Source organism: Dasypus novemcinctus, chromosome X, assembly GCF_030445035.2.
Source record: "Dasypus novemcinctus isolate mDasNov1 chromosome X, mDasNov1.1.hap2, whole genome shotgun sequence".
NCBI lineage: Eukaryota > Metazoa > Chordata > Mammalia > Cingulata > Dasypodidae > Dasypus > Dasypus novemcinctus.
Window position 1 is genome coordinate 120,270,319 of NC_080704.1, and position 17,410 is coordinate 120,287,728.

Sequence of the window (17,410 nt, forward strand, 5' to 3'; positions counted from 1 at the left end):
AACATCCTTGCATACCTTGGATAAAACTCATTTGATAATGGTGTATAATTCTTTCATGTGTTGTTGGATTCAATTTGCAAGTATTTTGTTGAGGATTTATGCATCAATACACATTAGAGAATTCAGTGTGTAATTTTCTTTGCTTGTATAATCTTTATCTGGCTTTGGAATTAGGGTGATGTTGGCCTCATAGAATAAGTTAAGTAGTGTTCCATCCCCTTCAAATTTTTGGAAGTGGTTTAGCAGGATTAGTATTAAATCTTCTTGAAATGACTGTTAGAATTCATCCATGCTACCATTTGGTCCTGGGCTTTTCTTTGTTGGTATGTGTATTAGTCAGCCAAAGTGCTGCTGATGTAAAATTCCAGAAATTGGTTTGTTTTTATAAAGGGTATTTATTTGGGGTAGGAGCTTGCAGATACCGGGCCATAAAGCACAAGAAAATGAATCAATGTAATACACCACACTAATAAATCAAAGAAGAAAAATCACATGATCCCATTGATTGTTGCAGAAAAGGTATTTGACATAAAGCATAAGTTACTTCCCTCAGCAAAGTCTATTTTCACGTGTTGGAGCAAGATGGCTGCCAATGTCTGTGAGGGTTCAGGCTTCCTGGGTTCCTCTGGACTCAGCTCCTCTTTTTTCTCCAGAAAGTAAGCTGTAGACTATGAGGGTCTCCAGGCTTTGTCTCTCTCTGCAAAGTCAGCTGAAGACTATCAGGTGAACAACTTTTTCTCTCTCCCCTGGGGATTCTGCCATGTCTAAAGATCTATCTCTATTCCTCTGTGTTCTTCTGGCTCAAGTCCTCTCTTCCCCGGACTTGCTTCTCTTTCCTCTGTGAGCTTACTTCCGTTGGTTTATTCCTTAAATATTTGATTCTTTTACTCACTATTGTACATGGGATCTTTTTCCTGACTTCCTCCTCAGACTGCACATTACTAGTGTATAGAAAATTACTGATATTTGTGTATTGATCTTGTATACTGGCACTCTAGTGAAATGGTTTATTGGCTCTAGCAGTTTTGTTGTAGATTTTTCAAGACTTTCTAGGAATAAGATCATATCATCTGCAAATGGCAAAAGTTTTACTGCTTCCTTTCTGATTTGGATGCCTTTTGTTTCTTTTTCTTGACTGATTGCTCTAGCTGTAAACTCTAGCACTGTATTGAACAACAGTGTGGACAGTGGGCATCTTTGTCTTTTTCCTGAACTCAATGGGAAAGCTTTCAGTCTTTCCACCACTGAGTGCAATGTTAGCTGTGTGTTTTTCATAGATAGCCTTTATCATGTTGAGAATGTTTCCTGCAATTCTTATTTTTTGTAGTATTTTTATCAAGAAAGGATGCTCTATTTTGTCAAATGCCTTTTCTGCAACAATCAATGGGATCATGGGATTTTTCTTCTTTGATTTATTAATGTGGTGCATTACACTGATTGATTTTCTTGTGCTGAGGCACCCTTGCATGCCTGATGTAAAATCCCCTTGTCATGATAAATAATTTTTAATATATTGTTGCATTCAATTAGAAGCATTTTGTACCATCATGCAGAAACACCAGCTCCAAACAAGGGTCAACTGACATGGCAGTGAACCCCATCTGCCATGGCCATAGAACCTGTGGGTCTCTTTAGCCCTCAAATTCATGCTACTTTACTGGAATTGTAGTTGGTGCTGGGGTTTAAGATATATCTAGGGGGTCTGAATCTCTGGACTGACAATATGATAGCCAGGCCCTGAGCCTCAACAGACTTCAGCTCCTACACTCTGATTTTTTGGACTTACCCCACTCAGCTAACATGGAGTTGAAGAATGTCAACCAACACACCATGGAGCCTAGAGTGCCTACAACTGAAAGCAGGAGGATTGCATACAGTATCCATGTGGAATCTAAGTCCTCTCTTGACATAGATGTGGAATGGACACAACCAAGCCGAGGGCCACAGGAAGGAGGAATACAGTAAGGATTAGAGTGGACTTAATGATATTCTATTCATGAACTATTGTGGTTAATAATTGAGAAAATGTGGCATTGGTGTGGAAAAAGTGGCCATGGTGGCTGCTGGGTGTGGGGAATGGGAGGAAGAGATGAGATGTGGAGGCATTTTCGGGACTTGGAGTTGTCCTGGGTGGTGCTCCAGGGACAATTGCTGGACATTGTATGTCCTCCCGTGGCCCACTGGATGGAACGTGGGAGAGTGTGGGCTATGGTGTGGACCACAGGCCATGGGGTGCAGCGATGTCCAGAGATGTACTCACCAGATGCAATGGATGTGTCATGATGCTGGGGAAGAGTGTTAATGTGGGGGGAGTGTTGGGGTGGGGGCAGTGGGGACCTCATTTTTTTAAATGTAAGATTTTTTAAAAAATGAATAAATTGAGTAGAATTTGAAAAAAAATTTGTTCTGACAGTATATCAAAAAAAAAAAGAAGCATTTTTTTGAGGACTTTTTCATCCATATTCATTAGGGAAATGGGCCTGTTATTTTCCTTTTTCATAATATCTTTTTATGGTTTTGGTATTAGGGTGATAATGCCTTCATAGAATGAATCTGATAGTATTCCTTCTTGTTCAATTTTTTGGATCAGCTTAAGTAAGATTGGCATTAAATCTTCTTTAATGCATTGTATAATTTATCTGTGAAGCTATAAGGTCCAGGGCTTTTCTCTTTGGGGAGTTATTTGGTGACTGTTTCCCTCTCTTTACTTGTAATTTGTTTGTTGAGGTCTTCTATTTCTTCTAGGGTCAGGGTAGGTTGTTCATATGTTCCTAGGAATTTGTCTATTTTATCTACATTTTCTTGCTTGTTGGCATATAGTTCTTCATAGTATCCTCTTATGATATCTTTTATTTCTTTGGGGTCATTAGTAATGTCAAAGTTTTCATTTCTGATTTTATTTATTTCCATCCTTTTCTAGATAAGGGTGTGTCACTTTTGTTGATCATCTCAAAGAACCAACTTTTGTTACAAAAATTCTATTTTTTTTATTCTCAATTTCATTTATTTCTGCTTTGATCTTTGCTATTTCATTCCTTTTGCTTGCTTTAGGAATAGCTTTCTGTTCTTTTTCTAGTTTATCCAGCTGTTTTTTAGTTCACTGATTTTAACTTTTTCTTTTTTAATGTAAGCATTGAAGGCTATAAATTTCCCTCTCAGCACTGCATTTGCTCTGTCCCATACATTCTGAAATGTTGTGTTCTCATTTTCATTCATCTCAAGATAATTATTAATTTATATTGAAATTTATTCTTTGACCCACTGATTATTTAAGAGTGTGCTGTTTAATCTACATATATTTTTGAATTTTCCCTTTTTCTGTCTGTTGTTGATTTCCAGCTTTATTTCATTATGATTAGATAAAGGGCTTCATATAATTTCAATCCCTTTATATTTACTGAGATCTGTTTAGTGACCCAACATACGATCTATCCTAGAGATAGACCCAATAGCACATGATAAGAAGGTATATCCTGTGTTTGGAGTTTCAGCGTTCTGTATATGTCAATTAAATTTAGTCCATTTATCATATTATTCAAACTCTCTGTTTCTTTATTGATTCTCTGCCCAGATGCTCTATCTATTGGTGAGAGTGGTGTTTTGAAGTCTCCAACTATTATTGTAGATGTGTCTATTTCTCCCCTCAGTTTTGCCAGCATTTGCTTCATATGTTTTTGGGTCAGTGGTTAGGTGCATAAATATTTATGATTTTTAATTTCTTCTTGGCGGATTGCCCCTTTCATTAATATATAGTGTCCTTCTTTGTCTATTGTAACAGCTTTTGCCTGAAAGTGTACTTTTCTGATACAATATAACTACTGCAGTTCTTTTTGTTTACTCTTTATATGGAATATATTTTCCAAACTTTCACTTTCAACCTATTTGTGTCTTTTGTTATAATGTGACTCACTTCTAAACATCGAGTTGGAGCATCCTTTTTTATCCATTGTGCCACTCTGTGTCTTTGTTTGGGAATTTTAAACCATTAACATTCAGTATTATTACTATAAAGGCTGTACTTTCTTCAGCCATTTTGTCCTTTGGTTTTTATATGTCCCATCTTTTTTGTCTCTCTTTACCTTTTATTGCAACCTACTTTTCTGCACAGGTGATTGTTTGTGATATATCTGATTGATCCCTTCCTCAGTTATTTTTCTGTATGTTTTAAAATTAGTTTGTGTGTGGTTACCCTAGTGTTTATATTACACAACCTACCTATAACCTAGAAATTTAAAAAGATACAAACTTAGCTTAATAGCCTATACACTCTCTGATCCTGTACCTCTGTGTTTCTCCATTTTTATGTTGTTTTTGTCCCAGTTTACCACTTTATATTTTGCTTGTCCATTATCATGAGATATGCCTTTTCTTATTTCACTCATATTATCACTCATAAAGGAATTAAACAGTGGAGGTATATATTGAGAATACAGTCCTATTAAGTTTTAACATTTACCCTTTCAGTTACCTTTACAGATCATCATCACTTCTTCACACTACTTCAAGCCACTCTCTCCTGTCTTTTCCTTTCAACCTATGGAACTCCATTTAGTAATTCTTATAAGGTAGTTGTGTTGTTGATGAAGTCTCTCAGTTTCTGTTTATATCAGAATATTTTATACTGTCCCTCATTTCTGAAGGAAAGTTTTGCTGGATAAACAATTTTGTCTGTCAGTTTTTATCTTTCAGTACCTTAAATATTTTATACTGCTGCCTTCCTGCCTTCATGGTTTCTGGTGCGATACCATCACTTAGTCTTATTGAAGATCACTTTATGTGACAAATTGCTTTTCTCTTGCTGCTTCCAGAGTTTGCTCTTTATCTTTGGCATTTAACATTCTGATTAGTACCTATCTCAAGGTAGATTTATTAGGATTTATTCTGTTTGGTGTATGTTGCACTTCTTCAACTTGCATACTCATACCTTTATAAGAGTTGGGTAATTCTCAGCAATGATTTCCTCAAATATTTTTTCCCTTTCCCCTTCTCTTCTTTTTCTGGGTCATCCATGTCATTTATGTCTGTGTATTCTGTGCTGCTCTCAAGTTCCTGAAATATTCCTCAATTTTTTCTATTCTTTTCTCTATCTCTTCTTCTGACTGTATGATTTAAATGGTCCTGTACTCCTGTTCACTGATTTTTTTCTTCTGCTTATGCAAATCTGCTCTTTTATGCCTCTAGTGTATTTTTTAATTTATTGAAATATATCACTCATACATAAACATACATAAACAATAAGTGTATAATGGTTGTGAACTTACAAACCAAATATACATAACATCAAACAAACATATATAATAACTCACCCTACGACCAATAACTTGCATTGTTTTTAAACTTTTTAAACTAATGATTAAAGAGCATTGTCAAAATATTACTACTAAACAAAGTGTTTTTCCCCTAACCAATCCGATTATTATTATCTTTATATCATTTATATATGAACATACATAAACAATTAAGTGTAATGTAAAAGTTGTGAACTTACAAAGTAAACATGCATAACATCATACAGGGGTCCCATACATCAATCCTTCACCAACACCTCGCATTGTCCTGAGACGTTTATTACAAACTATGAAAGAACACTGTCAAAATCTTACTACTAATCATAATTCTTATCTTACATTTGGTGTATTTTCCCCCAACCCACCAGATTATTATTTTTAAGCATATTTTTATGACAGAAGTTGTAAACTTATAGAACAATCATGTGCATGTGCAAAATTCCCAAACAACACCCCTCCATCAACACACCACAATGTGGTGTGTCATTTGCTACAGATAAAATGATACCACCTGATTGTTACCATGTCCATAGTGTACATTTGGCTCACATTTTCCGTACTGCCTCAGTATTAAGACAGTATATCTTTTGCATAGATGCAAGAATATTATATTATTACTACTAATGACAGTACATAGGTCACCCCAGCTGTATTTTTCCCATGGTTCTCCACATTTCCATCACCCTGCAGTAGTGATATACATTTGTTCTAACTAATAAAGGATACTCTTGCATCTGTACCATCAACCACAATTCTCATCCACCTCTTGGTTTACTGTGCTATCCAGTTCCTAGATTATTCTCAAGCATTCTATCAACTGGCATTTTCATAACCAGACTACCATTTTCAGTCACATCCCCATTTATAAACTAGTTGTTACTCACTGTGTGTTACCATCCACTCTAAACATTTCCACATTTTACAGTAAAGCTAATTAAAACTTCTACATATATTAAACATCAGTGGTCCATTCAGTCCTTCTCCTATCTCCTTTAAGAATCCACCACCTACCACCAGGTCTTGAAGATATTTTCTAATAATTTCTTCTAGAGATTTTATGGTTCTTGCTTTTATTTTTAGTTTTTTGATCCATTTTGAGTTAATTTTTGGAAAAGGTGTGAGATAGGAGTCCTCTTTCCTTCTTTCAGCTATGGATGTCCAATTTTTTCAGCACCATTTGCTGAATGAATTTTTCTGCCTGAGCGTGAATTTGACAGGCTAGTCAAAAATCACTTGACCATACCTGTGAGCGTCCATTTCTGAATCATAAATTTGGTTCCATTGGTCTATTGTGTCTGTCTTTAAGCCAGTACCATGTTGTTTTTACCACTATAGTTAGGTATTATGATTTAAAGTCTGAAGATGAGGGTTCACTTTTCCTTTTTATGATGTTCCTGGCTATTCAGGACTCCTTACCCTTCCAAATAAATTTAATGATTGTGCTTGCAATTTTTTCATTAATGCTGGTGTTATTTTTATCAGGTTTGCATTAAATCTGTATATCAATCTGAGTAGAATTGACATCTTAATGATATTTAGTCTTCGAATCCATGAGCATGGAATGTTCTTTCTGTTATTTAGGGCTTTTTTGATTTGTTTAACATCGAGTCGCAGTTTTCTGAATACAAATGCTTTACATCACTGGCTAAGTTTATTCCTGACTATTTGAGTTTTAGCTGTCATATTTTATTCTCACCAATCTTTTGACACTTTTAGTTACTTTTATTGATATAATCTTCATTTCTAGACTCTCTTCCAGGCCTCTCTTTCCTGTCTTTTCTTTTCAGGTTCTAGCATACCATTTAGTATTTCCTGAAATTCTGGTCTCTTGCTTAGAAATTCTCTCAGTTTCTGTTTATCTGTGAATATTCTAATTTCGCCCTCAGTTTTGAAAGATAGTCTTGGTGAATATAAGATTGTTGGCTAGAAGTTTTTCTCTTGTAGTATCTTAACTATATCAGACCACTATCTTCTTGCCTCCATGGTTTCTGGTGAGAAATCAGCACTAAATCTTTTTAGATATCCCTTATATGTTATGCATAGCTTTTCCCTTGCTGTACTCAGAATTCTTTCTTTGTCTTTGGCCTTTGATATTCTGATGACTATGTGTCTTGGAGTTGGTCTATTTGCATTTTTTCACATGGGAGTACATTGTGCTTCTTGGACAGGGATATCTATGTCCTTCAATAGGGTTGGAAATTTTTTCTATTATTACTTTAAATAATCCTTCTGCCCCTTTCCCTTCTCTTCTCCTTCTGTGACACCCATAACACATATGTTTCCACGTCTTTTACTGTCATTTATTTCCCTGAGACCTTGTTCAATTTCTTCCATTCCTTCCTTCATCTGTTCTTTTCTATGTTCACTTTCAGAGGCCATTTCTTCAAGCTCACCAATCCTTTCTTCTGCCTCCTCAAATCACTATTATATGATTCCAATGTTTTTTAAATTTCATTGATTGCAACTTTCATTCCCATAAGATCTGCTATTTTTCTGTGTATGCTTTCAAATTCTTCTTTGTGCTCATCCAATGTCTTCTTAATATCGTTAATCTCGGGAAGCGGATTTTGCCCAGTGGTTAGGGCATCCGTCTACCACCTGGGAGGTCCGCGGTTTAAACCCCGGACCTCCTTGACCCGTGTGGAGCTGGCACATGCACAGTGCTGATGCGCGCAAGGAATGCTGTGCCACACAGGGGTGCCCCCCACGTAGGGGAGCCTCACGTCCAAGGACTGCACCCTGTACGTAGAGCCGCCCAGCGTGAAAGAAAGTGCAGTATATTTTCCTTCATTTTCTTGAAGTAACTTAGGAGATTTCTTTGAACTTCTTTAATTAGTTCTTCCAAAATCTGTCTCCCCTGAGATTTTAATTTATTCCCTTGATTGAGCCAATTCTTCCTGATTCTTAGTATGGCTTGTAATTTTTTGCTGATGTCTAGGCATCTGATTATCTTGATGAGTTAACTCTGAATGTCAGTTTTTCCCTCTTGTTGACGATTTTAGTATTGATTGCTTTGTGTTAAGACTCTTCTTTGCCACTTGCTCCAACTTATTCTTGCCCTATATATGTGGTTCAATTTTTAAGATTAAAAGTGTTCTGTAATTTTTTTATCTCCAGGAGAAAATTTTCGTTCCACTGTTCTTTCTCTGGCAATCTTGATCAGTTTTTGTGTTGGTCTAGAATATCCTCCCCAGCACCTATGATTTGTTTATATTCTACCCCTCACTAAAGTGGTCCATTTTCTTTATTCATTTCAGTTCTGGGACCCTCTTGACTTACAGCCATTAAGTTTAAACCTTCTTTTTTTCCTTCCGTATTAGGGTATCCCATCCAGGGAGTCAGATGGAGTGAATCCAGAAAGGTGGGTCCCTCCAGAAAAGTTCATTTTGAATTAAGGTGGTCCAATCAACAGAAACTGGATTTAGTGAGCAAAGAACTTTCCAAGCACAGTTTTACCATGGACTCTCTCATGATTTTTATTTTTTCCCCTCCTGCAGCTCTTGCATGCAGCTTTCCTCAGAAGCTTGTGTTCCATCATGGGACTTTGTGGATTTGAGTCCTTGTACCTGGATATGGATGGGTTATAACTTGCTGCTGTGGACTTCATAGTCTGTGTCCTTGTTGGAAGGTGGCAGGGATCCCAACCACTGTCTCTGTGCATCTCCAATGTTGTGTGGGACTGAGTGAGGGAAATGGAGTGGACCCGAATTCCAGGGCAGAAGTTTCCTCCCGAATATTTTTCTTTCTTAGATTTAGCATTTGCGGAGTCCTTCTACAATCTCTTCCATCATACAGAGTTCTAAGCAATTTGGATTTGTCCTTTTTTTCACTGAGTCTCTGGAGAGGTTTTTTTCAGGATATGTCTTATATTATCCTGCCAATGATATCATTCTTTAGCTCTTTGAACTTATTTAGGAGAATTATCTTAATGTCTATGATTAATTGCTTCAATGTCTGTGCTCCTCCTGTTGTTTTAGTCAGTTCCTTTAAATCAGCCATCTTTCTGTTTCTTGGTATGACTTGTCATCTTTTTTGAAGTCTGGGCATTTGAATATTTTGATGTACTTATTCTGGAAGTGATATTCTCCCTCTTACCTATGATTTTAGTACAGATTACTTATGTTGAAGTTCTTCTTCTAAGCTTTGCTCAGTTTATACTGAACCTACAGAACAACCATGGTTAACAGTTCAGTTCTTTTCAGGTCTTTCTGAGACTAGATCTTGCCCTGGGTGTTCACAGTAACTTCCATGTATTCTCCAGCATGTGACCTGTTTCCCTTCCAAGAAAGGGGTTCCTCTCCCCAGCATCTCTTCCCATGGTCATGGGCTGTATTCAGTGTTTTTATTACAGTTTTTCCTCCCTGACAGTTACATTCAGTTCTACTCTCCTCCCACTCTCTGGTCTGCCTTTTCACTTCAGCTTCAGCTCTTATTCAGCTCTGCATCTCTGTTCCTTAGCTTTCCCTTTCTTTTCTGCTTTTCTGTCCCCCATATCTTTTGGATTAGTGCACACAAACCCATGCCCTGAGTGTATCTTCCATAGAACCAGTTGATGTCAAGATACCCAACGTTTTCATTTAGGTTCAGCAGTAATCAGGCCCCGGGGACCCACTGTAGAAATGTACAAAAGTTGTCAAATTCCTGCTGTGGGTGGGTTGGGCTTCACAGAATCTCTCTTGAAAGCATTTAGCTACCCACCCACCACTTTGGGTCAATCAGTTCCCAGGATGCACACTTGATTGAACACGTGCTAGCCACTGCTATCTTTGTACAAACTGCCACATGGATTCAAGAGCTGGGGAGTGGTCCAGACCATTAAATGTGTCCTGTTTCTCTCTTATTGATTTTAAGTGTTTGTTTGTTTGTTCTTGTCCTCAATTCATCACCAGTTGAGTTGTTTGCTATTCTCAATTGTTTTCATAGTTTTGAGAAAGTTTACTCTGCCCTGTTTTTCTTTTCTATTTCTAAGGGGAGATACTCTTGCAAGTCTTATTTTGCCATCTTGATGACTCATTCCCTTCTTAAATATTTCTTTTGCTAGCAGCTCAGGACAATTTTGACAATGTTTGAAAATATTCTGTATTCTTACATCTCAAATACCTGTAGGGAAAACACAGTGCTAATGGAAATCTATGCATTTCCTAGGTTCATGCCTCTGGTTACATGACTCTAATTCTGAAAGATCTCTTTTACAATTCCATAAATTAAAAATAACTGATATCATTTGAAGATCATTCTTATCTATAGACATGTAAATTCTGTCTTGCCCAAAGACTTAGGGAATCTAATCAACTTCAAGGAAATGATATAACTGGCCTTCTTAGAAAGATCTCTATTTCTCTCCCTTCTCTTCCATGTATTCTTCCTAACCCACCAGCTTGTATGATTCCTGGAAAAGGAGTGTGGATGATGGTGGGGAGGGGAAAATGCATATGTTAAATCCAAATCTTAAATAAGGTACTGTTTAACCTGATAATAGCTTTGCCTCTAATAAATGTTGACCTAGTGGTTGCCAGGGACTGGCCTAAGCAAAGTGCCATGGAATGGGTAAGGTCATGTTACATAGATCCTCCCACACTTTGAGGCCAAAATCATGTGGAGAATATTGAAGTTCCTCTAGATACATCATATGGCATGAGCTACAACTTTCCGGAAATTGCCATGAAGGCTGTTTATGCTAGGGTTTGGCTTCATTTTTGTTTATTATTTATCTGAAATAGATTCCAATTCTGTGTACTGAGAACACCACTTTAATTTTGTTTGCTTCTTGGGATCAGGGGCTATTGGCAATTCTGATATATGCCAAGTAAAGTCTTCCTTTCCCCCCTCAAACTGTTTGCACTGTTTATCTTATTAGTGTGAATACATTCTCATCCCTTCTCTTCTGAAAGAGTTCTGAAGCAGCAAGGACAGATCTAGCCTGCCTAAGCTGGAGTTGGGATCTAGTATAACTCCAGTAAATTTTACTAAATATTTCTTCTCTGTCTCTAAGGTCTTAGAATCAATGAAGTACTTATTTTGTTAAAAGAAGGGAAATTCTATATGTAACATCCTGGAAATCAATTATTTGGCATATTCTTAAATGTACTTAATTCCAAGTGGTTCTGTTCATGTGTGATGGATAATGTCAAATTGGATATAGTCTGTAAAGACAATTTGTTGACTTTAAGTAGCTGCTGCCTGAGAATTGTTAACTTCTAGGTTATGGGGTGGCTTAAAAATTGTTCTACAAATTCTTCGATACTCCTGACTTCAATAGGTGAAACCTAACTCCTCTCCACTTGAGTGTGGGCTGGACTTAGGTCTGCTTCTTATGAATAGAATAAATAAAAACTGACAGTGTGCAGCTTCATAGACTCAATCCTGAAGGGCACTACACCTTCCTTTTCACTTTCTTGAAACACTTGTTCTGAAGGAAAAGTCTTCAAACAATTATATCTGTGAACCATCTTGGAAGCAGATCCTTCAGCCCCAGGTGAACTTTCAAATGACTGCAGCCCTGCCAATATCCTGACTACAACCAAATGAAAAATCCAGGGCCAGAACCACCCAGCTAAGCTGCTTCAGAATTCCTGACCCAAAGAAAACATAAGATAATAAATGTTTGTGGTTTTCTTTGCAGCAATATATATTTAATACAGTTTACAAGTTCAGAAATAGCCAATGATATTTCTGAAAAAAGATTAGCTAAGGGACTGTTGTCAGACTTTATGAATCTTGGCCAAGTATTCTAGAGCCCAATTTTTTTGCAAGACACTGTGAGGAAACTGTAAGACAATGTCATGCCCAATCCAAGTGTTAAACAGATATTTATAGTTTCAGCAATATGAATTTGCTTAGATGAATTAATTTGCTGTTCTGCACACTTGATCAAAATATCAGCTAAGCACAGGCATTTTTATTCCCTCAAAAATTGTTACTTAAATGATTACTGGGTCTCCAGCACCATTGGAGGTGAATTGTACGCTTCTATGCATTTGTTCATTCACAAATATCTGCTAGGGACCAGTCACTATGCACAGTGCTGAGGATGCAAAGATGACTATATAGCACCTTGCCCTTGGGGGAGTGGTATTTTGTTGGGGAAGTAGACAGGGAAACAAATTCTTTACAACACAGTGTTGTGAATGTTACTCCACAAACAAGAATAAGATGTTCTGGCTTTGCAGAGAATGGAACCACTATCTCCATATAAGGTCTTGAAAGATGTAAACCATAATGTAAAACATAAGATAACTATAAATTTAGAAAATTGTATAATCTAAAATATAAACCATAATGTAAACCCAAATGGAACCATGTTTGAAAACTATTGTTTCAATATCTGTACATCAGCTGCAGCAAATATAATATGAATATGTCAAAAGATCTTGCTGGGGAAGGAACAGTGTTTGATGTTGGATATGTGGGAGTACTACATATTGTATATGTGATTAACTGTGGTCTAAAACTTTTGTGAAGACAAACTTATTATTAGCAAAAAAAAGAAAGGATGTAGACACTGAAGAAGAAATGAAAGAAATTGCCTTGCCACTGTACATACAGGGCAACACCTATTACAGTGATGAAACGCAAAATGTCAAAAACAAAGTTTTTTCATTTTTTGATACCCCAATTTATTTTTACTTCATTTGATTTTTCTAAATTAGTATGTATTCTATATCTAACCTTTAAACCTATCACTATATTACATTTTACTGTTAATGGAACCTGGCAGTATGTTAGGCTTCATTTTTGCAGGAGTTTTGGACCACAGAGAGGTTCAACTATGACAGGGGAGGAACACTGGTATGGGGTGTGATTGATGGGGGTACATGGTTGGGAGGGAGCTCTTCAGGGCAGTATACAGGGTACATAAAAATGCTTGGATATTTTCATAGTACTTACAGTTAAAAACAACAACTGAGGAAGTGCTGAGTTCCTAGCCAGGGGAGCTCTATCACATTCCCCAATGGAACAACAACAATCCCCCAAGCACAATGGCAAAAACCAATAAAAAAGGATGGTCCAACAATGAGCCCTTGATAGTGATGACTATGCTTATGAGCCTGTGTGCCTGAACTATGAACTAGGCCTAGAGCTGCAGGGTGCCTAAGAGTTGCCTCCTGAGAGCTTCTATGTTGCTCAAATGTGGCCATTCTCTGAGTCAAACTCAACATGTAAATGCATTACCTTACCTCCAGCATGGGACATGACTCCCAGGGATGAGCCTCCCTGGTGCTGAAGGATTACTACCAAGCACCAACAGATGATGGAATTAGAAAAAGACCTTTAATAAAAGTGTCAACTAAGACCAGCAGAATATCTCTGCCTACATGTAATATCAGGTGTTGAAAACTGCTTTTTGACCTTGAATAAAAGGGGGAAATTGAAAGGACAAAAAAGTGTTGGGAGGTCATCAGAGGGGTCACAATTATGCATGCCTCAACAGGCTCCCAGAGACAACCAAAGTAGATACAATCCCAGGTACTGGTTCTCCTGGGGGCTACAGAGACCCACAGTTTCTATGATCATGGCAGTCAGCTCTGGACTTTAGTGACATGTCAGTTGGCCCTACTTTGAGTTTGTGGCCCTGAGTGTGATGAAGTTGGACTCAGATGTGACCTTTCTATACATGACTCTTCTGTCACCTTTACTGGACCTATGGTTAGCGCTGGGGTTGGTATATACTTAGGAGACCTGAATCTCTGAACTGTCCATGTGACAGCCATGCCCTGAGCCTCAGCAGACTGCAACTTCTAAACTCCGGTTTATTGGACTTACCCCAGGCAGCTAACAGGGAGGTGAAGAAGGTCAGCCACCACACCAGGGAGCCAAGAGTGCCTACAACTGCAAGCAAGAGAATTGCAGCTATCATCCAGGTGGAATTTAAGCCCCCTCTCAATATAGAGATGGAGTGGACATAACCATCCCAGGGTCCACAGGATGGAGGAATGGAGTATGGATTATAGAGCACTTACTGATATTTTACTATGGAACTATTGTGATTGGTAATGGAAGAAATTTTAGCATTGATGTGGAGAAAGTATCCATGGTAGCTGCTGAGGGTAGGAAGAGGGAAAAAGAGATATGATGTGAGGGCATTTTCAGGACTTGGAGTTGTCCTGGGTGGTACTGCAGGGAAAGATGCTGGACATTGTATGTCCTACCATGTCCCACTAGGCAGACTCGGGGAGAGTGTAAACTACGCTGTAAAACATTATCCATGTGGTGCAACAGTGCTCCAAATGTATTCACCAAATGCAATGAATATCCCATGATGATGAAAGAGGTTCTTGATATGGGAGGAGTGGGGTGAGGGAGGTGGGCAGTCTATGGGGAACTCTTATATTTTTTAAATGTAACATTTTAAAAAAATAAAGAGAGAAAAAAATTTCACAAAAATTTATGAAACTAATAGGAGTTGTCAAGCAAAGAAGAGGAAGAAGAATGGTGTAGTAGATGAATGACGTTTCAGGTATAGAGAACAGAATGTGCAAAGACATGGAAGTATGAAAAGCATAGGCTTCCTTTTCACACTATAATTCCCTCTACTTGAGACTAAAGAGATGACTGGTGATATGCATGCACCTGTCAGGATGAGGCAGGCCAGACAGTTTCTTTGCTAGGCCACAGGCATTTCAAAGCCAAGAGAAGACTCAGGTTGCTCATGCTGCCCCAATTTGAAGAAAAGATAAAGAGTCTTTCTTCTCTGCCTCCAATTTCCCAGGTTATAAGAATTCTCATGGTGAACCCTGACAAATGTGCAAGTATTCTGGACCATATTAATGTAAAGAACTCAAATTATGCATGAATCTACTAAGCTTTTGAACTCGGGCTTCTGCAACCTTGTATTTGTAACATTTGCCTTAAAATCGTCGACATTGCCTTTCATTTCAGCCACTCAAATGGCAGGTCCAAGACAATATAAAGAGGATGTGCCAGAATGTAAATCAACACACTGCCTCCTTCATCAACAAAATCATTTTATGAAAAAGTCCTCTGAACTAAATGATTTTTTCAGTGGTGTAGTTGATTTACATTTGGTACAACCTCCTAATCTCATAACAGACTGATGATAAATAGTTCATGGACTGGCTGTGGTCTGTAGACCACACTACTTTGAGTAGCACTGATTTAGATGATCACAATCCACTAAGTAAAATCCGATAAGACAATTCTCTTTGCTTCCTTTCAGAACCTGGTCTATGCTTTCTTTTCTTATTGTGAGTGAAGCTATTTACCTTGCTTCCCTTTTTGTTTTGGCTCCTAGGAAATTCGAAGTTAAATTTCCAGCTCAAGTGCACAAAATATGACAGTAATTTTTTGTTACATTATTTTAAATTCTTTTTCTTGATTCTGGTTTTCTATTTCTAATTTGTTGACTTTTATGTCATCAAATATATTTTTGGTGGATGATGTTGAAGATGATGGCAATGATGGCAACCATGACAAGAAGCATTTTAGCAAGCATGGTAAATAGGCCAGAGTCTGGTCTACATCCATTTGAGTAGAATAAGGGTTGTGACTGTGGCTCCATGACTCTAAATATGTTCGACTGTATTTCATCTGAATTGATGGAAGTTGTATCATGGAGACACAGGAGCATTCATGAGAAAGTCATTCTTCTGCATGCAGAGGGGGCTCTGCCTCCATAAATGAAGTCAGCATGCACAGTTAGGAGAAGGGCACTCACCGTCTTGGTCGTTACCTGAGTCAGCTGGAGACTTGCTCCTGCGCATAGGGCCAGGGCTCTTAGCTGAACTCTTCTGTGGTGTTGGGGATGCCTTTGGGCCCGCTGTGGCTGAAGGGTTTCCCTTCATGACTCGGCACTCTGTGAGAAAAAGACACATGTAGCTTAATAGAATTAGAGGAGAACTGAGTTCTCTGGAAACTGTAATAACCACCACAGACCAAAGCACCTATGTGGCTCAGGGGTCATCCTCATTGTTTGCAGGTACAATGACTCTGGAAAGGAGGACATGGGGGGAACTTTCAGAGGTCACCTGGCCTAAGCCAGGTATTTAAATCCCTGAATTATGGAAACAAGGGAAGGAGATCTAAAGCAGGATAAATAGGTAACTCAATAGTCAATTTAATTATTTGTGGACCACCTGGCCGGATCTCAGTATAGCACCTATTGACATATTTTTTTAAAGATTTATTTTATTTATTTCTCTCCCCTTCCCCCCCCACCCCCACTCCAGTTGTCTGTTCTCTGTGTCGATTTGCTGCGTGTTCTTGTTGTTTTTGTTTTGTTTTTTTGGTCCGCTTCTGTTGTTGTCAGCGGCACAGGAATCTGTGTGTCTTTTTGTTTTGTCATCTTGCTGCATCAACTCTCCATGTGTGCAGTGCCATTCCTGGGCAGGCTGCACTTTCTTCTGTGCTGAGCGGCTCTAATTTTGGGGTGTACTCCTTGTGCGTGGGGCTTCGCTATGTGGGGGGCACCCCTGCGCAGCACGGCATTCCTTGTGCGCATCAGCACTGTGCATGGGCCAGCTCCACACGGGTCAAGTAGGCCCGGAGTTTGAACTGCGGACCTCCCATGTAATAGATGGATGCCCTATCCACTGGGCAAAGTTCGCTTCCCTTTATTGATATGTTTAAGTAATTTCCTTGGAAGAGAGATTGACAACTCAGAGGTTGCAGCTAAACAGACGAAATATTCATGAGCAATTTAAAGATGGGATAGAGAACTACTATTTACCTATGACATATAACCCATTGTATTCAGCACTTTATGGATATCACGTCATTTTATGCAATATAAGCTCTACCACCACCACCATCTTGCATTTATACAGTTCTTTTTAGTTCTCAAATGCATGTTATCAAAATCTTTATTCTGATTAAATAAATAAATGGGCCAGTATTGATTCTGCCATCTCTAGAAATATATAGAAAGCTTCTGGATGTGTAGGTGAGCCCACCAAATGTTCTTGCTACTTGTCCCAGCTCCAGTCTGACACATTTGGGCCACTGTTTTTATGCAGCCCACTCAGCATCCCCTACTATGGTAAATACAGGTACTGATAGTGCTAATTTACTAAGAGGAGTATTATCCATTTTGCTGATGAGGGTACAAAGAACTTAAGTGTCTTGCATAAGACCACACAACAAGTCAGTAATGGAACAAGGATTAG

The 17,410-nt window shown here is 38.2% G+C and overlaps 1 protein-coding gene across 4 annotated transcripts in view; it reads right to left on the reverse strand.

The window, feature by feature from the left end:
• Positions 1-17,410, reverse strand: part of DCX (doublecortin) — a 193,348-nt gene that overhangs the window by 48,759 nt on the left and 127,179 nt on the right. For 2 of the 4 annotated variants that reach the window (XM_058292293.2, XM_058292294.2), the window contains exon 5: positions 15,964-16,101. In XM_058292293.2, coding sequence (XP_058148276.1) covers positions 15,964-16,101 — 138 coding nt within the window. The remainder of the gene's footprint in view (positions 1-15,963; positions 16,102-17,410) is intronic. The other 2 variants (XM_058292297.1, XM_058292296.2) reach the window with 1 other exon arrangement.